The sequence below is a fragment of the Cucurbita maxima genome, unplaced genomic scaffold, assembly GCF_002738345.1.
Source record: "Cucurbita maxima cultivar Rimu unplaced genomic scaffold, Cmax_1.0 Cma_Scf00029, whole genome shotgun sequence".
Lineage (NCBI taxonomy): Eukaryota > Viridiplantae > Streptophyta > Magnoliopsida > Cucurbitales > Cucurbitaceae > Cucurbita > Cucurbita maxima.
The window spans coordinates 376,896-403,499 of NW_019272045.1; the positions used below are offsets into that span (position 1 = coordinate 376,896).

Below are 26,604 nucleotides of genomic sequence, written 5' to 3' on the forward strand. Positions count from 1 at the left end.
TAAGTCGATCTATATGAAAAGAAAGATTAAACTGCCTCAAAATGTACTATAGATGAAAGACATTGTGTCAGTTCCCTACCATCCCTTGGCCTTGTGACCTAAGCGAGCTACACCGTGGTACATGTGTGTGTCATGGTTAGGGCAAGCATTGCAAGACGAGTGTCTCAGATGACTTCCTTTAGAATGAGCTTTCAAGGACAGTGTCGGATGGCACTGGTGCGCCGACATTGCGCCCCAACCCATGTGTCAAAGGTTGGTATATGCACTTGCTATCTGGTACAAAGTCCGTAAATTACATGACATGGACACGAGAGAGTTCATGTCCAATAAGAACTCAGATGATGGATGTTCGGGATGTCTCAATAAGATGAGTGACACATGGGTCGATCCTAATAGACATGTCCGAACAAGTTAAGATGACCAAACTATCTTGAGACATAGAATGACATCATGATGCACGGGTCATTCGCTAATTACATATCGAAACTAAACGAAAAAACCCTAATTTTTCAAATTCCCATCCCCAAAATATGTGAATTGGAAATTTTGTATTCCTATCCACCACCTCACTTAAAAGGGGGAATTTATGTCATTTCTGACCTACAAACCCTAATTTTATTAATGAAGAAATTAAACCTTATGGGTCCCTCGGGAGAAAAAGAAGTCCATAAAACTGGGTCAAAATTCAATCTTTAAGCAACTTTTAACACCTGATTCACGCAATTAAGACCGTGCATGAATCTGAATATTATAAATTAAATTGAAATCATATATATTTTAAAAAAAAATTCGAACAAGAACATGTATAAAATAATCTCTAGAGAGAGAAAATGGCGGACGGTGGATAAAAAGGAAACCGTGTGAGAGAGATGGAACCGACGTTGACTCAGAGTTTTCTTTCAATTTTCCCCAATTACCGATTGCTCGTCACATAACTTCCAAAATCCCACCACACCCGAAAAAAGTTAGAGAGAGAAAAGATAGAGAGAGAAAAAGAGGAGTGAAATTCAGTTGAAAATTCCAAGAACATTGCATTTAGACTCGAAACGCCTTTGTGGGTCTCTGAAATCTCGGACAAAAATGGTGGATCAAAGAAGGTTTATGGGTTCACACCTGAAGAACGACTGAGGGAGTCGTTTGGATGTTGTCTGTTGAACTCGAATGAGCAAAAGAACCCTGGTGATTGATCGATTACTCTCTTTTTGATTTGTAAATGGTACCCCGCGACTGTTTTGGGGTTTGATTTTTGGAGTGTTTTGAGTTTGAATCGTTTACTGATGAAATGGGTGTTGTAAAATGCTTGTTTAGAGGGGATTTAGTGATTTTCATCTGATCGCGAACTGGCGTTGTTGCCTTTGAATGTTATTGAGCTATTTTAGGTTAGGATCTTCTTGACTTGAAATGGGTTTGTATTGCAAATATGATATGTTCACATGGTGGATCTGGTGTTTGTAATGGTGATGAAATTGTGATATTAGCTATTGCTGTTGAGTTCCCTGCTCTTAAAGAACAGTGAATTTTGTCGAAATATTTTGTGCAAACATGAATTGGGTCTTGTTGGTTGATTTGAAAGATGAATATTAGCTTAGAAACGAAGCAGGATGGTCCTGTTCGATGTGTTATCTGCTGCTCATGATGTTGATAGTTCCATGGGAAGGTTTGCTTCTAAGAAGCACGGACACGAACACGAGACACGGATCGGAACACATTGTCCGTGCTTCGCTGTTTTCTCTGTTCTTGTATATGTTGCTGAAGTCGACAACTAATTCGCTATATGATTATGTATTTTGATTGGGCAGATTCGTTGATATTAATGTTTTCTTATATAAGTTGTTGTTGTGACTTCCCTGCCCTTAAGAACAGAGAATTTTGTTGAAATGTTTTGTGCAAACATGAAATGGGTCTTGGTTGGTTGATTTGAATAATGAATATTAGCTTAGAAAAGAAGCAGAATGGTCCTGTTCGATGCGTTATCTGCTTCTCATGGTGTTGATAGTTCCATGGGAAGGTTGTTGAGGATTGTTGGAAGGGAGTTCTACATTGGCTAATTTAGGGAATGATCATGGATTTATAAGTAAGGAAAACACCTCCATTGGTATGAGGCCTTTTGGGGAATCCCAAAGTAAAGTCATGAGAGTTTATGCTCAAAGTGGACAATATCATACTATTGTGGAGAGTCGTGATTCCTAACATGGTATCAGAGCCATGCTTTAACTTATCCATGTCAATAGAATTCTCAAATGTCGAACAAAGAAGTTGTGAGTCTCGAAGGGGTAGTCAAAAGTGACTCAAGTTTTACAAAAAGGTGTACTATGTTCGAGGACTCTAGAGAAGGAGTCGAGCCTCGACTAAGAGGAGGTTGTTCGAGGGTCCCATACGCCTCGGGGGAGACTCTATAGTATACTTTGTTCGAGGGGAGGATTGTTGGGAGGGAGTCTGACCTTGGTTAATTTAGGAAATGATCATGGGTTTATAAGTAAGGAATACATCTCCATTGGTATGAGACCTTTGGGGGAAACCCAAAACAAAGCCACGAGAGCTTATGCTCAAAGTGAACAATATCATACCATTGTGGAGATCCGTGATTCCTAACTAAGGTTTTCTTCTAAGAAGCATGGACACAAACACGAGACACGGATCTGAACACGTTGCCCGTGCTTTGTTGTTTTCTCTATACTTGTATATGTTGCTGAAATTGACAACTAATTCGCTATATGAATATTTATTTTGATTCGGCAGATTCATTGGCATTAACGTTGTCTTTTCGTATCTTTTTGTGTACTAGATTAACAGGGAACGGTGCATAAGTCATCGGCCAATGCGGTCTAGTTGCCATGGAGTCTTGTTATTGCATTGAGCCTCAATGGCCTGCTGATGAGCTCTTGAAGAAGTATCAGTACATCTCAGATTTCTTCATTGCACTTGCATATTTCTCCATCCCCTTGGAGCTCATCTACTTCGTAAAGAAATCTGCAGTTTTTCCTTACAGATGGGTTCTTGTTCAGTTTGGTGCTTTCATTGTTCTTTGTGGAGCAACACATCTTATTAACTTATGGACTTTTTCGATGCATTCAAGAACTGTAGCGATAGTAATGACCATTTCAAAGGTATTAACTGCTGTGGTATCGTGTGCGACTGCGCTTATGCTTGTGCACATTATACCAGATTTATTGAGTGTGAAAACCCGAGAGCTGTTTTTGAAGAACAAGGCTGCTGAATTGGATAGGGAAATGGGACTCATACGTACACAAGAAGAAACGGGTCGACACGTAAGGATGCTTACTCATGAAATTAGGAGTACACTCGATCGACATACGATACTCAAAACTACGCTTATTGAGCTGGGAAGAACTTTGGCTTTGGAAGAGTGTGCACTTTGGATGCCAACTCGAACTGGATTGGAACTTCAACTATCCTATACTCTTCATCAACAGAATCCAGTTGGGTTTACTGTTCCCATCAACCTCCCCGTGATCAGCCAAGTTTTTAGTAGTAACCGTGCAGTTAAGATATCACCGAACTGCCCGGTGGCTCGGCTACGACCTCTCGCTGGGAGTTACGTGCCGGGAGAGGTGGTTGCTGTTCGTGTCCCTCTATTGCATCTTTCTAATTTTCAAATAAATGATTGGCCCGAGCTTTCAACTAAGCGATTCGCCCTCATGGTTTTGATGCTTCCATCAGATAGTGCTCGACAATGGCGCTTTCATGAGTTGGAGCTGGTTGAAGTTGTTGCTGATCAGGTATCCATGAACTTGTTTATCTTTAGCTTGTTAGCATGGATTCTTTATCAAATATCACATTCTCCTTTGAAATCTTATAAGAAGTTAATTGCAATATGTTTGTCTAGAATTTCCACTTAGTTATGCTTAAAAAACACTTTAGCTTTGAACTTTCATGTTAGCCCGGAAACACTAATTTACAAAACTTAGTAATTTGTAACAGTTTAGTCCCTACACTTTTCATCACGTAACGGTTTAGTTTGTATTCCTTATTTCTTATTTAAGCATGTAGACCATGACTGTGTTTTCCAGAGAATGAGTTGTTCTAAGCATTTTTCGAAGTTTATGTTATAAATGATGTTCATTTTAAGAGTTATATTTCCGCAATAGAGATGAGCATGAGATGTTAGTAGCGACTCTGAGTATGTGGAAATTTAGGGTCGTTACAAGTTTAATCCCTACACTTTTCATCGTGTAACGGTTTAGTTTATAAACTTTAGTTTGTAACAATTTTGTCTCTAAACTTTGCAACGGTTTAGTTCTTGTCATGACAGATAAGTCGGGGTTTAATTGTTACAAAACTTGAAAGTATAGGACTAAATTGGTAAAGTTTTATTAAATTGTTCGCTAAAAGTTAAGTTTCTTGAAACTTGAGGATTAACCTATAAAATATTATTCAGAACAGGTTGGGATTGTTTTTATGCTGTTGCAGCTTAAAGCTGAATCCTTGCATGTTGTACAGGTGGACAACTGTTATGAATTTATTGCAGGGTGATGTTTTCTAGATGTTGCATGGGCCAAGAGTTTTGTTCTTACAGTGCACCAATTAAAAATTGTTTGTTTTTTATATTAAATTCTGAGTTCTTGCATGTTCTACTGGTGGGCCACCCCATTGTTTTATCCGGTGCTTTAGATGGTACCCCATAGGGAGCAAAACCCTTATCCAATGTAACCTCAAGAGAAGAATAGAACAAAAATTAGCTATCGTCTTATGTCTTGGTATTCTAGATTAGTTCCCTAATGTACACTGTAACGACCCGAGTCCACCACTAGCAGATATTGTCTTTTTTGGACTTTCTCTTTCGCACTTCCTCTCAAGTTTTTAAAACACGTTTGCTAGGGAGAAGTTTCACACCCTTATAAAGAATGTTTTGGTCTCCTCCCCAACTTGTGTGGGATTTCATAATTCACCCCTTTTGGGGCCCAGCGTTCTCGTTGGCACTCATTCCCTTCTCCAATCGACGTGGGACCCCCTAATCCACCCCCTTCGGGGCTCAACAGCCTTGCTGGCACACCACCTCATGTTCACCCCCCTTCAGGGCTATGCCTCCCCGTTGGCACATTGTCCAACCTTTCGGGTTTACCCTCAAGGTTTTTAAAACGCGTCTGCTAGGGAGAGGTTTCCACACCCTTATAAAGAATGCTTCGTTCTCCTCCCTAACCGGTGTAGAATCTCATAATCCACCCCCTTTGAGGCCTAGCGTCCTCGTTGACATTCGTTCCCTTCTCCAATCGATGTGGGACCCTCCAATCCATTCACTTCGGGGCCCAGCAGCCTTGCTAGCACATCGCCTCGTGTCCACCCCCTTCAGGGCTAAGCCTCCCCGCTGGCACATTGCCTGGTGTCTAGCTTTGATACCATTTGTAACGGCCCAAGCCCACCGCTAGTAGATATTGCCCTCTTTGGGCTTTCCCTTTTGGGTTTACCCTCAAGGTTTTTAAAACGCGTCTGCTAGAGAGAGGTTTCCACACCCTTATAAAGAATGTTTTGTTCTCCTCCCCAACTGATGAGGGATCTCACATAAACTGTTAAGTAAAAAAGTTATAATTGTAAGAGTGAAGTTTGTTTATTTGAAAGAACTTAATTGATTTTTGGTCCATTTTCTTTCGGGATAGGCAGCTAATACTAATCTAATAATTCCTTTTGGTGGTCTGACCAATCTCTTCTGACCATTGATCCATGTATGTACATTTGAAACCAGGTAGCAGTAGCTCTTTCTCATGCTGCAATCTTAGAAGAGTCAATGAGGGCAAGAGATCTTTTGATGGAGCAGAATGTTGCTCTTGATCTAGCCAGGAGAGAAGCAGAAACGGCCATACGTGCCCGGAACGATTTCTTGGCTGTCATGAACCATGAGATGAGGACCCCGATGCATGCCGTAATTGCACTCTCTTCATTGTTGCAAGAGACTGAACTTACACCAGAGCAACGCCTAATGGTCGAAACAATATTAAAAAGCAGTAATCTCTTAGCCACTCTGATAAATGATGTTTTGGACCTTTCGAGGCTCGAAGATGGTAGCCTACAACTGGACATCGGCACGTTTAATCTTCACGCTGTTTTCAAAGAGGTCTGACAAACAATGTCATATGATTAACCATGTTGCAAATATCTATTACCTATCTGATATCAACACTAATTGTTGCAGGTACTTAACTTGATCAAGCCTGTTGCACTAGTCAAAAAGTTATCATTGACCTTGCATTTGGGCCATGATTTGCCAGCATACGCCATCGGTGATGAGAAACGTCTTATGCAAGCCATTCTTAATGTTGTGGGTAACGCCGTGAAATTTTCAAAAGAAGGCAGTATATCAATCACAGCCATTGTTGCAAAATCTGAAACCTTCAGGGAATTTCGAGTTCAAGATTTTCTCCCCGTGCCAAGCGATAGTCACTTTTATTTATGCGTACAGGTTCGTTTACTCGGCACGTAGAATCAAATGAGCTCTCAATATCGTTACGTAGAAACATGTTACCAGTTGTTTTCTTCATGTATAGGTAAAAGATGCTGGATCTGGAATTAGTCCTCAAGAAATTCCCAAGTTGTTCACAAAATTTGCACAAACTCAAACTGTGGCTACAAGAAACTCTAGTTGCAGTGGTCTTGGGCTTGCAATTTGTAAAAGGTAAAGTGTTCATAGCTCTGGTTTTTCTCTCATTAATCACTTGCTTTGTTTCGTATTTAAAGTAAGCTATGTGATCAGGTTTGTGAATCTTATGGAAGGACAAATTTGGCTTGAAAGTGAAGGTCTTGGAAAGGGATGTACAGCCACTTTTATTGTAAAACTTGGAATTGCTGATCAATCTAATGAATCAAAGCTTCCCTTTACATCGAAAATTAATGAGAACAATATTAATGCAAGTTTTCCTGGACTCAAAGTTCTCGTTATGGACGAAAACGGGTTAGTAACGTTTTACCTATTTTTGCTTCGAAATTTATGTTTAGATGTCATTTGTACCATGTTTGTGTTCATAATGTTCTCTGCCTTTTGAATGAGCTGTTTCCTGTGGATGTAATTCTGCCATAAACTGCATAACGCATGAGATCGAAGTCTCTTGTTTTTAGCAACTTTTAAGGTTCTTCGAACACAATTGTGCTACTTTTCAATCTTGTTCTTGAACTGGAATTATGTTTCTCTAAGTGAACAGTATTTATTTGGGTTGGAACGAAAATTCGTGCTTATTCCATAAAGTTATGCCATAAAGTTCTTGTTATGGAAGAGAATGGGTTAGTAACCTTTTACCTATTTTTGCTTCTAAATTTATGTTTAGATGTAATTTGTACCATGTTTGTGTTCATAATGTTCGTGTAATTCTGGCATAAACTGCATAACACACGAGATCGAAGTCTCGTAATTTTAGCAACTTTTAAGGTTCTTCAAACACAATTGTGCTACTTTCCAATCTTGTTCTTGAACTGGAATTATGTTTCTGTAAGTGAACTGTATTTATTTGGGCTGGAACGAAAATTCGTGCTTATTCTGTATAGTTATGCTCGGGGAAAGGGACATCTGGTTACCGAATGAAGAAGGTGTGAGTTTGTTGAACGAGGAAGGATTAGATTGTGAAGCCATTAGTTTGTTTCGTAGCTGTGCATTGGAGGGGCAAAGAGGGCTCGTAAGAGGGATCGTTCGGTAACCCTCTTAGCAATTTCTAAGAGCTTTGGCTGGAGAGACTGTTTACCGAAGAATCGGTTTTTCGGGTTGTGTGGAGTGTTTTGGGGTGAAATATGGCTCTTGTTTGACATAAATATTGTAACGACCCTAAATTTCTAATTACTTAGAGTCGCTACTAACGTGTCATGCTCTATTAAAATGCCGAGTGTTTGGGTAGTGTGTAGTGTGGAGCGTGGATGTTTGGGGGTGAAATATGGCTCTTGTTTGACATAAATATTGTAACGACCCTAAATTTCTACTTAGAGTCACTACTAACGTCTCATGCTTTGCTAAAATGCGGAGTGTGGAGTGTTTGGGGTGAAATATGGCTCTGGTTTGACATAAATATTGTAACGACTCTAAATTTCTATTTACTTAGAGTCCGCTACTAACGTCTCATGCTTTGTTTTGCTAAAATGTTTGACATAAATATTATCGAACCAATCTTTGATGAGTCAAACCATGCTATATTTTTGTTGGAATTGCCTTTCGAGTTCTAATATTGATGCTGCATTTGCTGTCACAGAGTTAGCCGGTCAGTAACGAAGGGACTTCTCGTACGTCTCGGATGCGAGGTAACGACAGCAGGCTCAGTTGAGGAATTCTTACGAGTTGTCTCTCAGGAACACAGGGTTGTTTTCATGGATATATGCACTCCTGGAGTCGATGGTTACGAACTTACCATACGCATACGCGAAAAGTTTGCAAAAAGCCACGAAAGACCGTTAATGGTAGTCCTCACTGGGAACTCAGACAAAGTAACAAAGGAAAGCTGCCTGAGAGTCGGCATGGACGGGCTAATACTAAAACCCGTTTCGATTGATAAAATGAGGAGCGTGTTGTCGGAACTTATAGAGCGTCGTGTTCTTTTCGAGACTTCTTGAAAGGGACGGAGAATATGGAGAGAAGGATATATAACCCTTTTGTTATGTGTACATACAAGGGGCATTGTGGTGATGATCCTGAGAGATTATAAGGGCACATCACATGCCCAAATTCAGATTCATATCAAAACCTGTTCTGCCTCTTATAATCCTCTAACTTTGCTAATTCTTCATTCTCTTAGTGTTTTGTGATGGAAATAGAGAGCTTTGTGAATTTTTCGAGTTCGAGTTTTGAAATTATATAAGGTTATATTTCAAAATTTTTAGTTTTTTATTTTTGAGAGATCTCGATATTTTAATTCTCGAACTTTCTTCCTCCCTAAATGAAGTGTTATTATTGGTGCGTTCCATCAAAGATGTGAGTTTTTGTGAAATCTCACGTTGGTTGGACGAGGGAACAGAACATTCCTTATAGGTGTGGAAACCTCTCTCCAAGAGATGCGTTTGGGAACATTGATGGGAAGCCCGAAAGGGAAAGCCTAAAGAAGACATCCCTAGTAAACGTGTTTTAAAACCTTGAAGGAAAGTTCATAAGGAAAAGTCTTTCTGAACAGTATTTGCTAGGACGTGTAGGGAAAGTTTGAAGAAGAAGCCCAAAGATGACAATATTTGCTAGCCTACAGAACCTTTCCCCAGTAGACGCGAGTGTAGGGAAAGCCTGAAGAAGAAGTCCAAAGATGGCAAATATCTGCTAGCCCACAGAATCTCTCCCGAGTAGACGTGAGTGTAGAGAAAGCCCGAAGAAGAAGCCCAAAGATGACAATATCTGCTAGTCCATAGAACCTCTCCCGAGTAGACGTGAGTGTAGAGAAAGCCCGAAGAAGAAGCCCAAAGATGACAATATCTGCTAGTCCATAGAACCTCTCCCGAGTAGACGTGAGTGTAGAGAAAGCCCGAAGAAGAAGCCCAAAGATGACAATATCTGCTAGTCCATAGAACCTCTCCCGAGTAGACGTGAGTGTAGAGAAAGCCCGAAGAAGAAGCCCAAAGATGACAATATCTGCTAGTCCATAGAACCTCTCCCGAGTAGACGTGAGTGTAGAGAAAGCCCGAAGAAGAAGCCCAAAGATGACAATATCTGCTAGTCCATAGAACCTCTCCCGAGTAGACGTGAGTGTAGAGAAAGCCCGAAGAAGAAGCCCAAAGATGACAATATCTGCTAGTCCATAGAACCTCTCCCGAGTAGACGTGAGTGTAGAAAAAGCCCAAAGAGAAGCCCAAAGAAACGATAACTCCCTAACTCCCTAACTCATCTGCTAACTCATGGATTTGTAAATTTATGTCTTAAAGGGCAAAGTGTTTGATTTGGAAAATTAGCCCTCAACTATCTATCTCGATTTTTCATATTTGACCCCCAAAAATCTGAATCCGCCATTGATCACCAAAACCAGTAACACCGACCGTCTTCCTCACCGCATTTGTCTAAATTCCATTCTGAAGCAAAATCAAGGAGAGGGTGCTCTAAATTGTAATCGAATTCCCTTCTGCGGACTAATTTCCTCGCGATTGATTCATGACTTTGGCATCTTTGTAGTTGAATCCGATCCATATCAACTCTGAAACATCAGAAGTGGCAGCCATGGGAGCACCTTCAGCTTCCTCCACCGACGGAGGAGGAAGTTACCGAGATGCCGAATCTCTCTTCCGTACCAAACCCATTTCTGAAATTCGCAAGGTGGAATCCTCCACCCGTGCTCAGATCCAGTCCAAGCAAGAGGAGCTTCGGCAACTCGTCGGTAACCGTTACCGAGATCTGATCGACTCTGCCGACTCCATCGTTCTTATGAAGTCTACTTCCAATTCTATTTCCTCTAATCTCTCTTTAATTCACCTTTCCATTCGTTCCCTTTCGTCTTCTGATTCGCTCACGCATCTTCCTTCTCATAATCATGTTCGTGTTACGCTTTATGCCATTGCTTCTCGGGTTAAGTATCTTGTTGATACCCCTGAGAATATTTGGGGTTGTCTCGATGAGTCCATGTTTCTCGAAGCTGCTGTTCGTCATCTTCGAGCGAAGCATGTACAGCAAGCTTTGACGACCCATAATGCCGATTCAGATCGTAAGTTTCTCTCAAATTTTCCTCTGCTTCAGCATCACTGGCAGATAGTGGAGAGCTTCAAATATCAGATTTCGCAGCGTAGCCGTGAAAGACTGCTCGATCGTGGACTTGGGGTTGGAGCTTATGCGGATGCTTTGGCTGCTGTCGCTGTTATCGATGAACTTGAGCCGAAGCAAGTACTTAATTTGTTTCTCGAATCGAGAAAATCTTGGATTTCTCAAAAATTAGGTACATGTGGGAGCAATGTAGCTTGCTCAATTGTAGTATCTGTGTTCTGCGAGGTTTTGGCTATAATTCAGGTCAGTATAGGACAGGTGGGTGAGTTGTTTTTGCAAGTATTGAATGATATGCCATTGTTTTACAAAGTTATATTGAGCTCTCCCCCTGCATCTCAATTGTTTGGTGGAATTCCCAACCCGGACGAAGAAGTTAGGCTCTGGAAGTTATTTAGGGATACATTAGAGTCAGTCATGGTCATGCTTGAGAAAGATTACATTGCTAGGACTTGCTCAAGTTGGCTAAGAGAATGTGGGGGAGAGATTGTTAGCCAGATCAATGGAAGGTTTTTGATTGATGCCATTGGAAGCGGCCAGGACCTTGCTTCTGCTGAGAAACTAATAAGAGAGACAATGGAAAGTAAGGAAGTCTTGGAAGGAAGTTTGGATTGGTTGAAAAGTGTTTTCGGGTCTGAAATTGAGTTGCCGTGGAGTCGAATGAGGGAACTTGTTTTGGAAGATGACTCAGACCTCTGGGATGACATATTTGAGGATGCATTTGCTCGCAGGATGAAAGCTATTATCGACTCAAAATTCAAAGAACTGATTGAAGTAATTAATATTGAAGAATCAGTTCATCTACCCGAGTCTGCTTTAAGTAGTAATATTATGGATTTCCAGGGATACTTGAACAGGCCCTCTACAGGTGGTGGGGTTTGGTTTATTGAATTCAATGCTAAGAAAGTCTGTCCAACTGTGGGAGCAAAAGCATGTTTAGAAGATAGTGATTCTAATAGTTGTATCAATGCATATTTCGGTCCAGAAGTCAGTCGTATCAGAGATGCATTCGAGAACTGTTGTAAGAGTGTACTTGAGGATCTTCTCAGTTTCATAGAATCTCCCAAGGCATCAATAAGGTTAAAAGACCTGGCTCCTTATCTACAGAATAAGTCCTATGAAAGCATGTCAACCATATTGATGGAGCTGGAAAAAGAGATCGATAATCTATATAGTAACATGGAAGGTAGTCGGACTGCTAGTCAGCCCGTTAGTCCTGCTCCACTTGTTGAGGGATCACTTTTCGTTGGTCGACTCCTGTTTGCATTTCAAAATCACTTGAATCACATTAGTGTCATCCTTGGGTCACCAAAATTTTGGGTAAATGACATATCATCCTCTGTTTTTGATAAGCATTCTTCACTACTGCGACAGTCCAAAGGTGCTCCTGATTCTCCTTTATACATTAATTCTCCAGGACGACAAATGTCTACTGATTCTAGACGACAAACGTCACTAGCCGTAACTGCGTTGCTTGGAACTAAAGAAAGTGCAAGCCCAAAACTTGAAGAATTGAAAAGAGTTATTCACGATCTTTCTGTGAGGTCTCATACCTTGTGGATGCGATGGTTATGTAATGAACTTTCTGCCATTCTCTCTAGAGATCTTGCCCGAGATGATGCCCTACTGTCAGCAACGCCCTTGAGGGTAAGTGGTATTTGCTTTATTTTATTTTACTGTTACCATTTTGTAATTTCTTTGTCAGAACCTGCCTTGTACATTGGCATTGAGACCTTCAATGACTGTTTTCCTCAATGCCAAATCACTTATAGTAAAACTCATCTATTTGATTTAGCATTTTTAACCATGTAACCGATATAATTTGTGAGCTAGGAAAATTATTTTCCATGTTTCACGCCGAAAGTTTATTCATATTCATCTTTATTCACATTGATTTTTTGTTGTGAAACTAGCTTAATTTCTTTTTTTTTACAGGTTTTTATGTTTTTGTTGATTATTGATAGCTGTCTGATTATTGTTGGTGAGAAACCTGTGATGGTGGTTGCATATCCTTTGGATGCAATGAAGGCATCAGTATTTTGGAACAAGTTTTTACCACCTACTTGGATTATAAAATATTTCATGAGAATCCAGTTTCTTGTTTTGATGAATGAAAAAGGTTGAGGGAATCCTGGCCATGAAATGAAATCACATAGAGGCTAAGGTTGCAAAAGGTGGGAGTCGGACTTTGGAAGTGATTCATTTCGTTGAGGAATAAATATCAAACACTTCGAAGTTTAGATTTCTCATTTAGCAAAAAAATATAGTTAAAACAAGGTAAAAGAAGAAGTTGTGGTTTCAAGTGCTTGATCCTAGATTATGATTAATTTGTTTTTGTGGTCCCTTGCATTTTTTTGGTATCAATACCCGAGTCAAGATCCTGAGCAAAAAAGCCTCACATACCCTCTCTCCACAATCTCACTGCAATTGCAAAAGGAGCGGGAAAATCGCCACTTTATCCAATCCTTTTTTGCATTTGCAATTAAAAAATGAAAGGGGGAAAAAAAAACTACTAATTTGTCATTGAAAATGAACGGAGTATACATTGTTTAATTTTTCCTGAAAAGGGGCATATAATCTTTTAAATTAGAAGTCAGAGGACATGACAGAACTTGAAATTGTTGTTAAAATCATATCATGTCTAGTTTTATGTGGTATTCTGATGCATCATAGGTTTTTCCTTCCAGTTTTCTGGTTTTCTTATCAAAATATTGCAGCTTTTTTTGTTTTCCTTTGGTTTTATTTTTGCTGATTTTGTTGTTTATAGTTTATGGATTTATAGTAATAGTTTTTTTTTTTCAATTGGCAGGGCTGGGAAGAGACAGTAATCAAGCAAGAACAATCTGCTGAAGGCCAATCAGATATGAAAATTGCTCTTCCATCAATTCCTTCTCTTTATATAATTTCATTTCTATTCCGTGCATGTGAAGAAATTCACAGGATTGGAGGTCATGTTCTTGACAAGACAATTATTCGAAAATTTGCAACAACCCTTCTGGAAAAGGTATTTAGTTTGCTTGGATAAAACTCTGCTGATTTATAAGTTTTTGAAATTTCTTTTTTAGTTGAAAACAAGTCTTCATTTGGATAAGTGAAAGGAAGGACTTTAGTTGTTACGAATAAAAACTATGGAAAATGATGGAAAAGCTTTATAGATAATACCCAGAGGGAGGTGTGAAGTGAGCAACATAGCATACCTCTTCCCAAGATCCTTCTACATCCTTGAAGGTTGTCCTATTTCATTTTTACTAGATGTTCCAAATGATGTTCCAAATGATATAAAAGAATGCTGCATGTCAGATAAGTTTACTTCTATTTGAAGGGATTTTACAAAGCACCATCTCATCATGCTCTGACAACTTTGCTTGGAGCCAAACTGACACCAAATTTTTTAAAAATCTCCCCAAAACCTTTGTATCAAAGAGATATCTCCATGAATTGTGATCCTTGTCTCCTAACCAACGTTCTTGGCAAGAAACGTACCGTGAGATTCGGAAACTAAGGATGAAGATCGCTGGACAAAAACCATTGTATTAATCCTCCTCAAGGAACCAGCTTGCAATAATCTTATGCCAAAATTAGTCTCTAATAAAAGAAATATCTTAATTAGTGCCAGCATTCATCTGCTCATTTTGTTAACATTTTATTTATTTAAAGTGCATGACTACTCGTGCCTTCCATATATGCCGTATTTCCAATTCCATAATATATAAGTTTATTGATGTTCAATTTTGCGTTAGAATATCAGTGAGAATACTGCTATCCTTATATCTGTTCCTGATGACATTGGTTGCTATCACTTGTCGGACAGGAGTAAATGGGTAAAAATTGGAAAGTATAAAGACTAGAATAAGATGAAGTATACAATATACCTACGTGACTTTTGGGCCATTTGTGATGAAATATTATTGCTTTTGCCTCTGCTATACATTGGAATGAAACGTCTGTTTTTCACTTGTATTTGGCATACGACTCATAAATCTGTATTATGTGGTTTGATAGTAATTAAAAATTATATTATTTCAGCTTATATATTATAGTTCCTTGCAGGTTATAGGTATCTATGGAGATTTCATTTCATCTATGGAAGTTGGCGGGCCTCAAGTGTCAGAAAAAGGAGTATTGCAGGTCCTGTTGGATATAATATTCACTGCTGATATTTTATGTGGGGCTCATTCCAACATGGGCGAAGAGTTGTCCAAAAACCCAAGGGCAAAGTATGCCTTCAGAAGGAAGCAGGATATAAGTGAGGAAAAATCAGTCGTTAGAGAGCGTGTGAATGCATTAACAGATTGTCTTTCGAAAAAGCTTGATCCAATTGACTGGCAAACGTAAGTATAGTTTTTTATTTCTTACATTTGTCATTGGAAGCTTTATAATGGTTACGAATCACCATTTAGAGTTGATTGAGTCCTATTACTTATATTTTATTTCTCTGATTTCTCTGAAAGAAGAGTAGCTCACAAGGAAATTTTTAACATACTAGCGTGTCTAATGGTCACAAATTATCGTTTCTAATGGTTACAAATCCTGCTTGAGGAAATATCAGTTGTTCGAGAACATGTGAATTCATTAGCATATTGTCTTTAAAAAATGCTTGATTCCAATTGACTGACTAACATATGTTTAGTTTTTTATTTCTTACTTTTGTCGTTGGAAACTTTCTTATGTTTACAAATTATCATTTAGAGTTGATGGAGTCCTTTTCCTTCTATTTTATTTCTCTGAAAGCAGAGTATCTCACAAGGAAGTTCTTAACGTACTAGCCTGTCATTAGGAAAAATAATAACTTCTGCAAACTTTAGTTGTTTATATTTCGAGTATTTGATTTCTTAAAAGTGGAATCTTCTGACTTTCCGTTGTACAACTTTTTTATAAACACTAAAATCGATGACTAATCTTATCAATTTTAGTATTAAAAAAATTCCATGATGAATTACATGTTTCCTCTTAAAAAAAGGAAGAAAAAAGAAGAAAAAAAATGAAGAAGCAAATTTAGAATTTTTTTTTTCTCACGGGTCCCAACCTTTGGTGTGTGTGGGTATCCTTGGATTGGTGAGGGTGTGGTCCTTGACACTTGTTATAGTATATATGTTGTGTGTGTGTTCAACCGTTCAGCATTGAATGTTTTAACCATTTCGTTCATGTATGAATGGGTATATTATGCCATAGATAGTTTTCCTACACTGGGAATCTCTGCATCCGTGTTAGTACAAAACAACGAAAAAAAAAGGAGATTAGGAAGTGTGGTATGTACAAATTTCATTCTTATGTATGGATGGGTATGTTATCTCAATAAATATTGGTTCATTTTCTGTATCCATTTGGATGTGGTTCTTCTTATCTATGCTGCTTTGCTTTTCCGTTAATGAATGCATTTGCTAGTGATGTCAGTAGCAACTACTTAGGATAAGATGAATAACAGTTCCTGCAATTCATTTCAGGTATGAGCCATATCTCTGGGAAAATGAAAGGCAGACATACCTTCGACATGCTGTCCTTTTTGGATTCTTCGTGCAGCTCAATAGGATGTACACTGATACTGTTCAGAAATTGCCAAGCAATTCAGAGTCCAATATCATGAGATGCCTAACCATTCCTCGTTTTAAATACCTTCCCATCAGGTAATTCTTCTTGGCCATCTTTTAAAAAAATTTAAAATTACTTTTTCAGCTGAAGAACGGTCAAGAAATGTGTTAGAAAATGATTATAATTTTCTGAATCTGTCTTATGATAAATACCTTCTTTCAACTGGAAATTTAAGATGCCCAATCAACTTGAACTGGAGTTAGTCAAGGAACCTTTTCCTTGTCCTAATGGGCAGAACGTATCGGGTTTGTGTCCTCAGGAGTCTCATTTATTATTGGGTTAGATGCTCTATGTACTGCATTGTTCTTTCCTAGTTGTTATTGCTGCAAGTCTAAATTATCTAAATAAATCCGTAGATACTAGGCAACAACAAATCTAAATAAATCCTAACAATCTAAGATAAATTAGGAAAATTTGGGAGGTCAATTACTTCCCTTTATTTAATCCTTCCATACTCCCTTCAACCTGAGTAATAGATATCTACTAACTCATGAATTACAGTATCTCCCAACTTAAGCCTAATCCTTCGATTGTTATATACTTCGGCTTACATGGTGATAAAAGAAGACTAATTGACCTAGCCTGCTGAAGTTTGTCATTTCTCTGTTCTTTCAAAACTCACAAACATAGTGCTGATTTTCCGGTTATCATATAGAATGTACAGCATATTTCATCTTGGTGGTGTTCCAACCACGGAAAATTCTTTTGTACCTACAGTCTTTTGACAATTATAAATGATTAGGAAGCTGTCTTGATGTAGTTTTTGGAGAGGGTTTTCTCTATCCCCTGGCCTTTAAGTTGTTCTTTCTCCTTTTATCTATAAAATATCTTCACGTTTCTCATTAAAAAAAAAAAAGTTTATCGTATAGAATGAACTTGGTGTAATGTAGTTCTTTTATATCCAGTGCCCCAGTCTTGTCATCAAAAGGAGGCATGAAGGCGACTATTTCTACACCTTCAGATGACATCTCCTCGAGAAACTCCTGGAAAGCTTATACAAACGGAGAACTTCCACAAAAAATAGATTTAAATGATAACTCCAGCTTCGGTGTAGCAGCACCGTTATTTAAATCTTTCATGCAGGTAATGCAGTTGATTACTTTTCTGATAGCTTGTTTAATGTTTTTCTAGTTAACCACTGTTTCAATTATTGCACTCGACATTTCGGGAAGCTTAAATTTTCTCGAACAACCTAATGAACTGATTTTTATTGCTTTGGGCCCCTATAGTACCGGATCATGAAACGTAGATAACTTTAGAAGCATATCATTCGTATTTTTCAGATAAAAATTTAGTTCTCTGGTGGTCATGACTTCCACTTCCAAGGTACTTGAGGTTTTATGGTCATCTTTGTCCTTTTTCCCCTCGGCAGTGATAAACTGAGAAACGTTAAGAAAGTTAAGACATAGTTTTCATATTTTCAGAGAAAAAGTTTAGATCCCTGATGGCTGATTGTCATGACTTCCACATTCTGCTTGCAAGGCGTTTTAGCGTTAGTTATCGTTATGTTCCTCCCTCCCCTCAAAGTATCAATTGGGCTTTACCAATCTGGCTGTGACTGTTGTCAAGATGTCAAGTACTTCAATTTGGTAAAAATCCTGTGGATTATGAGTTTCTTGTTTTTTGTGGATGAGTTCTCCGAGATTTGTCGTGGTTGGTATTTGTTCGGATTCTCGCTACCGGACCTTCCATTACCGGAGACTACATAGATATTCACCTCTTATGTATTTTTACTTTTTTCCCTGTTTACTAGTATAGACGTGTAAGATTTGATCAGATTACTCAAACTCATTTGTTTCATTTCACGTATAATAAAACCAGAATAACATCATGAATTGCCAAGGTTTCTAACTGTATCTATTTCACTTGCAGGTTGGGAGCAGATTTGGAGAGAGCACTCTAAAACTAGGGTCCATGTTGACCGATGGTCAAGTTGGCATATTTAAAGATCGATCAGCAGCTGCGATGTCGACGTTTGGTGATATTCTACCCGCACAAGCTGCAGGTCTTCTTTCTTCCTTCACTGCCTCCAGATCAGATCCCTGATGTTCTTCTTCTAGATACATAATTTTGATCAGCACTGGGTTATAATAATAACCACTAAAAAGTTATGAACATTCACAAGCATCAAAGAAGATACATATCAATTCAAGTTTTGAAGGTGAACACCATAATCTGGACGACGAGTTGGAACTCTAGAGCATATAGATCAGTTTTTCTTTCAATGTTACGACACCAAACTGCAATAGACCACCGACAGCGTCACGTTGAATGCAGAACTATACTAGGTAATATGTCGAGCGAGATGCAAATTACAGGTACCAAGACTCCAGCAATATCTTCCAAGTTAGTTATGTTTTCCCTATGTGCTTTCTTACAAATAAGTGTACCATATGTAGTGTCGATAAGATTGATTTTCGGTCGTTTACGAACAAATATTGCCAAAGATGAATTATATGTGGGATTAGATTAGAGAATAATATCCATAGGAAGGGGGGAGTACTTCAAAAATTGTATGTGCACAAAGGCAATTGTTCGACTCTTACGTTTGGATTCGAAGTTCGGCGTTTTCTGACTGTGGCTTCTCCTTTGGTGTTTGGTTTTGTTTGCTTGGATTCATGGCATTTGTATAGGTAACAACCTACTATTTTTCTTTTGACCTCTTTCCTAGAGAAGAATATATGTAGTATTTTGTTTATGCTTATTAGCCTACTTTTGTTTGTTTATCTTCAAGTTTGTAGTCTGTTCTGTGTAAAGATGTGTGATAAGTCAAGCCCTCTCTTAGTAAGGGCTCCCCTGCCTAGATAAAGCTCCCCCCTCCCACATGTCCTATTGCAAAATGGGGCCACAGGTGCATGCACGTGCTCGTACTCGCACAAAACGATCATTCTAGCTCTAGCCAATGGTTAATGTGAGTATAGTTCAATCGTTAAAGTATCTACTATTTTCTTTTTTCTGTGGTTGGAGTTTTTTCATCTCGATATTTGTTGTTCTAACAATCATAGTTATTTTGATCTGGTAAAAAGATCAACTTTTGTCTCTAAAGTTGATAAAAAGAAACGTTTTGATCTGTCTTGTAAGTGCAGGGTAATCCTAGTTGGATCTATCAATTGTAAGTTGATACTCGTTGTCTAGTATAATGCTATACTAGGATTCGGTCGATCTGGAATGGATCGGTTAAACATTCTATTAGGGAGTCTAGTTTTGATTATGATGTGTGGTGTTCATTCTCGTTTGACTCTTGGAAACTGTACTCAGTTTCGAATCCTCATATGAGTGATTATAAATGATTATGCCTTAGTTGAATCACTCGAATTTTGCTTGAATCACTATTGTTTGTTCTATCAACTTTATCTATATACCACATATAAGAACATGACCCTCTTATATGTCAACTACGTATTCATTAATACATCATTGACATTAGATATATTTTTTTATAGAATAAAAAATGTTAAATTAAAATTAAAATAATCAAAATTGTTATTAAAATTAAATTATTAATTATGCGATTTTAAGACATAAATTCCAACACGGTAATTTTATTTCAAAATTACCCTTAATCTTAAACAAAAAAAAAAAAAATTAAAAATACAATTACTATTAGTTTTGGTTAAATCAAATATCCGTAAACTTTTAATAGCATTTTAAAAGTACCTTTAAATTTTAAAAATTTCATTAATACCTCCCGCTTATTTAAAACTGAAATTTCCAGAGTATTTTTAAAAACAAACTATTAACGGTTTCATACTAAGCTATTAAAGTATTTAATTTTTTTTTTTAAGTTCGAGATATTATTGAAACTTTTGAAAGATTTTATTTCAACTCAGGCTCCGTGATGTCGAATTAGGATTGAAACCGAGTTTTGAGACTAAGCAAATCTTAGAGAGCCGAGATGTTCACTTTATAGGAAGAACGAATGACTCAAGAATCGACTGGTTTCAAGCAGACTTATGGATCGGTTTTGTCTGAATCTTCATGGAAGAAGAAAAAGCGGTGAAAAAAAAATAAATGTTTCTTAAAACATTGTTCTCCTCGTTCATGTATTGGATCTCATCAGAGGAAAATAACACATTTAATAAATGATTGTTTTCTTCGTTCTATCCCTATGTTGTAGTAGTAAGGTAGGGTGGTTCGCTTGAGTAGCTCAACTGCCCCTTAGCCCTCACGTTTGGGGTCGGCGTGGGGAACTTCCACCCGTTCTGAACCCAGCCGGCTCTAAATGGGAAGGTAGTTAATATTAATTTAATTTAAAATATAATAATAATATTTATTATTGTTAGGAATATCAACATAATTTAATTCAATTTACTATAAATAGTCTGCTCCGCCATTCACTTCAGAACCTTGAGACAGCCTCCGTCTCCCGCCGTGCCGCCCTTGTTCATCCCAGAGGGGGCGAGGAGGAGGAAGAACATCAGCCATGCTCGCTCCAACTCTCCGCTCAGCTCGTAGGCTCTCCTCTTCCTCTTTCTCCAAATTCCTCAAAGATTCTTTACCATTAGCATCCTCTCTTGCTGCTGAAATCAACACTAGAGCTAATCCCTCTGCGTTCTCCTCATGTTCTGCATCTCATTCCTCCTTAAAATCCGCCACAAATGATCATTGCTGCAACAATGGCGAGAGTAAGATGAAGGATGAAAATCTATGTAATGGAAACGACATTGTTCCGTCCTCGTTTCATAAGCCATTGCTGAGAAATCGTGCGACATCGAGGCGAGGCATGCGTGCTCTACTGCCTCATTTGAATAGGATTAAGGCGAAGAGGATTACGACTGATACTTTCTCTGCGATTGAGCTGGCGTTGGAATCTGTTGTCAAGGTTTTCACTGTTTCCTCCAGCCCCAACTACTTTCTTCCATGGCAGAACAAGTCCCAGCGGGAAACTATGGGTTCCGGTTTGTGGCTTTTTGGACTTTATTTGTTTCCATTTCGATTGATTGAGTTGTGTTAATTGGCTTGTACACCTTTTGAGTTTTGAAATTTAAGCGATTGTCTTCACCTGTCAGTTCTTGCTGCTATAGTTTAGTTGTTAAAACTTGAAACCATATTCTTTTGGTATTTGATGTAAACGTGTTATTTGCAGACATTTTCGTTTGTTGCCTTTGAATATATAAGGTTATTTTGAAAACGGCCTTGTGGATAAGGGGAAGTTCCTTGGGATGGCTGGATAGGAATAATTGTATTTCTAGGGGAGTGTAGAGTTCTAGCATTGAGATTTGATTCCTGGCTAGGTTCAACATTCATCTTTGGGCTTTGATTACTAAAAAAACGTTGTAATTACCAGAAAAAATTGTACAAGGGAAATGATTTTCAGGTTTTTTTTCATTAATGATTGTAATGAGTTCATGATAAATCTTTTCTACCTTTTTCGTTTGACAATTTTTGTGACCTTGACCGAATGGGGAGATTTGAACTTTATTTATTAAAACTGATTTGAGAGCTTTTTCTTCTTATTTTTCCATGTTGAGCTCTTAAAAACTCCTTTTGCTTGAATGGATTTCACATGGTTCTTAGAAATGATAATGGATTGTTATGCATATGCACATGTTAAGTAGTTTCAATAACATTTATAGTGGAAGTTACTGAGCTACTAAGTATAATTATCATTTTCATTTGTGCTTTGAAGTCGACCCTAATGAAATCTGGTGGCATACTCTGATAGCTAAGTTCTTACTTCTGTGTATCATTCTCTGCACTGTTTTATAAAAAAAAAAAAAAATGTAGGATTCATCATCTCTGGAAAAAAGATTCTTACAAACGCTCATGTTGTTGCTGATCATACCTTCGTTCTTGTAAGAAAGCATGGCTCACCAACGAAGTATAGGGCAGAAGTTTTAGCTGTTGGTCATGAATGCGACTTGGCTATTCTGGTTGTCAATAGTGAAGAATTCTGGGAAGACACCAACTGTTTGGAGTTGGGGGATATTCCTATCTTACAAGAAACTGTGGCTGTTGTTGGCTATCCTCAGGGTATAAATTTCTACCCTTGTACCAAGAAGTTAAATTTGGTAAAATGGTAATTGGTTTTATAATTTGACATTTCCATCTCTCAAAAATGCTTCTTCTTCAATCTATGCACATTTCTTTCTCTTTGTTGAATGCTATTTTTTCTTGGTCTAAAAGTTTTATTAAGAGAAATATTAATGGAAATTCACTAAACATCTGCATTTGAAAGTTTTCTGTCTCTATTATCGTAGAATATTCTTATAATTCTATTATTTGTCTCCGCTGTTAATTGAAGACGCATAGATTTTCTGTTATTAAATATGTCATAAGGTGTCTTTTGAAATTTGGAATTATGATCGTCAATTCTTAATAATCTCTAACTATGATTACTTTCTCTTAAATTATGGATACAATCAAGGCAATTAAGGCCAAATCATCTCTAATATCATGCATCCCTTTTGTGCGATTTACTTCCACGTGAAAAGAAATTATAATGGTGGTCTTGACATCTAAAGACCTCGATCCTCACAATATTTTTTTCATCACAGGTGGGGATAACATCTCTATAACTAAAGGTGTTGTTTCTAGGATTGAACTTACACAATATGTACATGGTGCATCCCAACTGATGGCTATTCAAATAGATGCCGCTATAAATCCAGGAAATAGTGGTGGGCCAGCAATCATGGGCAATAAAGTTGCTGGAGTAGCTTTCCAAAACCTTTCAGGTGCAGAAAATATTGGGTGAGTGACGAGTTGGAAATTTTACTGGAATTAACGAATTCAGTATGCTTCCATTATGGAACATGATTGCAGGTCGTAAATTTTATCTTTTCTTAAACAATTAATGTTCACTTGTACTTACTTTAATTACTCCTGACCATAAAAGAGTATTCTTTGCTTAGTTCTTTTCATTGTAAATGGATCCTGCAGGTACATAATTCCTGTCCCTGTGATAAGACATTTTATAGCTGGTGTAGAAGAGAGTGGAAAATATGTTGGATTCTGTTCTCTTGGTTTGTCCTGCCAGATTACCGAAAATGTTCAACTTCGAAACCACTTCAAGATGGGTCCTGAAATGACTGGAGTACTTGTGAACAAAATTAATCCCCTTTCAGATGCTTACAATATCCTGAAAAAGGATGATATCATCCTTGCGTTTGACGGTGAGCCTATTGCCAATGATGGAACAGGTATCATATGTTTCCTAATCCAGTACTTCATCCATTTTCTCTTTAAGACATCCATACAATGTTACTATTTTTTGAAGGAAAAAGTTGTTCATATAGACAGCATAAAATATGTAACGATAGGGATCAGCATCTTGCTAAATTTATCACTGATAAGAAAGCATGGGGCTGGCAATGGGGTGGGTTCATTTTACTTTTTGTCCATGCTACTTATCTTCTAACTCCCTTGTTAAATTATCACTGAACTCAAAAGATTACGGTAGTACTTTAAAGATATATTTAGTCTAGTTCAATATATCCTTGGTACTCCTTTTCATGTTTAGATTCAAATATTTATTTGACTGATGCAGCCAAAAACCTAAACTATGATATCAGCTAGGAGGAAATAACAATGCAAGAGCTTGAATTCATAATCTCTTACTTTAATACCGTTTAAAATCATTATTGAGCCCAAAAGTGTAAGTGAAGATGTTTGATTATATTTAATTTTCCCAATATATTAGAAGCACATAGCATCAAAAGGAACTGCACACAAAATCTACTGTCACCAAATTTTATCTTCTTTTTTTTATTTTTTTTATTCTCTTAACCTACAAGATGCTTGGGACAACGATGAATTCAAAGTGAAATTTCAATATTTCAAAAGATAAAAGTCTACGTGAGCATAGCTGAACTGTTTAAGGGTTTATATCGTTGGCAAAGAAGTGAAGACTTGAATCTTAATCCCAATGTGTTGAACTCAAAATATTTCAAAAGATAAAAAGTGTTACATTTCATTTTGCTCGAGCTGTTGTCTGAATTTATTATATTAGTTGTGAAAGTAAGTTGAGGTTGTCTCATTTTGCTAAAATTCTTGATTTTTATTTTCAATAATTCTTCCTATTGTAATTTACATACTATGCAGTTTCTTTTCGAAACAGAGAGCGGATAACATTTGACCATTTGGTGTCTATGAAGAAAGCCAATGAAAAATCTGTGATCAAAATTCTGAGGGACGGTCAAGTTTGTGAGCTCAGTATCACCCTCCGACCTGTATGCTTTCTGCAACTCTCAAATTCACTATAGTTAATGATTTTCATGTATTTTTGAACCAATGCCCTTCCCTCATTATCTCTTCCCCATGACTCAAGCAATCCCGTTTTATTATAAAGTTTTAGAATTCTAGTAATTCCAGTCACGTATTGTTATATATATTAGAGGTAAAAGGAAAGATAAGAATATCCTTGGAGTCTCATTGAACTTCAATCCAAATTGAGCTACAATCCAACGTATTCAATCACTTAGATGAACAATAGATTTTATTTGTTTATTTCTTTTGATACGAAACATAAGGCCCAAGTCTTTCAAAACAGCTACGAATATTCCTGTACTACCCCTTGTTGGTCCCGAGGGACGGAGGAGGCTCATTAATTTGGTACTTATTCTTATGAACTAATGAAATACCTATGAGGATTGCCCATTTTTAATTCCAGGGTTTCTCTGAATTTGAAAGTTATCACTTAGTAGGTTTCCATACCACACGTCCAATATCTTATAGGTAAGTTACTGAATGTTAGTCCAAAGTTCATATCCCACAACAAACTTTGGTTTACTATGCTTTAAAACTGATGGTTTTCAGATTTTCAAGTGAAAAAACCTTTTTTCTTCCATTTACTATTCGTCGTACCAATCATCAGTTTGAATATATTTCTAGCATTTATATTAAGTTCTATATTTTGCAGTTGCAACCCTTGGTCCCAGTTCATCAGTTTGATAAGCTTCCTAGTTACTACATTTTTGCTGGTCTTGTCTTCATTCCACTTATCCAGCCTTACCTTCATGAGTATGGAGAAGATTGGTATAATACTTCACCTCGTCGCTTGTGTGAGAGGGCACTGAGGGAACTACCAAAGAAGCCTGGTGAACAACTTGTCATCCTTTCACAGGTTTGCTGACATCTTTCTGAGGCATACATGATAATTAATTTACACGCCGGGTTTACATTGATTTTTATATGAAAATACGATGACCTGCAATAAATCCTTGCATCTAGTCTCCTATTTAAAAAAGAGAAGGAAAAAGGAGCATTATAGAAACTGTTCTTATCTGGGTGACAAATGATTAACATTACCTAAGGTCAAATTCTCCAAAGTTTCATATCAAAAAAGATAAATGATTAACATTAAGATTCCTGATTCAATTTTGTAACTGCTGCTTATTCTCTCAGGTGTTGATGGATGATATCAATGCAGGGTATGAGCGTCTTGCAGAGTTGCAGGTTAGACGCTCGTGCTTATAAATATATGGGATACATTATTATTTCCACCTAAGCATTCATGTACATTATTGACACTGACAAGAAATAGAAATCATTTTTATTTTGCAATCCTTTCATGTATAGTGCTTTACAAACAAAGATGAAACAGAAATTAGTGGTCCGTGGACCTTTAGGAAAATTTTTCATTCAGTCAGTACATCCACTGCTATATACTTTATTCTACAATTGAATCTTCACTAATGCCGCCTACTACAAATTACACCGTACAAGTTGAAAGCTTCGATCTGCTAAATGTTCTTTCGTTTTTCCAAGCAGGTTAAAAAGGTTAATGGAGTTGAAGTTGAAAATCTGAAACACTTGTGCCAACTTGTGGACAATAGTGAAGACAGTGTAAGGTTTGATTTGGATGATGATAGGGTGATCGTGCTAAACTATGAGATGGCTAAAGTTGGAACTTCAAGGATTCTGAAGCGCCACCGAATACCATCAGCACTGTCTCACGATCTCATGAACAATGTAAGCATCTCCGACTCTGAATTGACCTCCTCATAATGAGTTCATTACAAAGTTGAGAATCATTCACCCCTTAATAATTCATTGATTTTACTGAATGGCCAACTTTTCTAAGAAGCTGAGTTATGTTGGCAAAAGATTCTTAGGCGAGAAACCAAATATGGGGCCAAATAGATTCTCTCTTCCATTTTTTATGCTTCACTCCCCAGATTTTTGTAGTTTTTGATTTAGGGTTTAGGGTTTAAACTTCCATGTTACCCTCCAGATATCTGTAGTTTTTGATTCTTGAGAAATACAGCTATAATTATAATTAGTTCATCCTTGGGTGAGAATTCTTTGAGATATTGAAAATTTGTTGTAAACTATGAGGATTTGTTGTTCAACTGAGATTTACTTTACTTTATCATTTTCTTATACTGATTTTATTATTATTATTAATTTGTATTTTTCTT

General features: G+C 37.5%; 3 protein-coding genes across 3 annotated transcripts; all 3 read left to right on the forward strand.

The window, feature by feature from the left end:
• The first annotated feature begins 843 nt into the window (after nt 1–843).
• LOC111465362 (ethylene receptor 1-like) lies at nt 844–8,763 on the forward strand. Its single transcript, XM_023109694.1, has 7 exons — nt 844–1,179; nt 2,786–3,740; nt 5,702–6,070; nt 6,149–6,415; nt 6,501–6,628; nt 6,707–6,904; nt 8,184–8,763. The coding sequence occupies exons 2-7, from the start codon at nt 2,835–2,837 to the stop codon at nt 8,539–8,541; spliced, it is 2,226 nt and encodes a 741-aa protein (XP_022965462.1). The 5' UTR covers nt 844–1,179; nt 2,786–2,834; the 3' UTR covers nt 8,542–8,763.
• Nucleotides 8,764–9,874: 1,111 nt separating this feature from the next.
• On the forward strand, nt 9,875–18,950 carry LOC111465361 (conserved oligomeric Golgi complex subunit 1-like). The gene is made up of 6 exons (XM_023109693.1): nt 9,875–12,301; nt 13,464–13,658; nt 14,705–14,985; nt 16,099–16,278; nt 17,149–17,326; nt 18,116–18,950. Exons 1-6 carry the CDS (start codon nt 10,121–10,123, stop codon nt 18,287–18,289), a joined length of 3,189 nt encoding a protein of 1,062 aa, XP_022965461.1. The 5' UTR covers nt 9,875–10,120; the 3' UTR covers nt 18,290–18,950.
• On the forward strand, nt 14,466–26,554 carry LOC111465364 (protease Do-like 10, mitochondrial). The gene is made up of 9 exons (XM_023109695.1): nt 14,466–14,476; nt 20,593–21,141; nt 21,971–22,216; nt 22,741–22,936; nt 23,126–23,385; nt 24,287–24,414; nt 25,104–25,307; nt 25,589–25,639; nt 25,955–26,554. The coding sequence occupies exons 2-9, from the start codon at nt 20,667–20,669 to the stop codon at nt 26,189–26,191; spliced, it is 1,797 nt and encodes a 598-aa protein (XP_022965463.1). The 5' UTR covers nt 14,466–14,476; nt 20,593–20,666; the 3' UTR covers nt 26,192–26,554.
• The last annotated feature ends 50 nt before the right edge of the window (nt 26,555–26,604 follow it).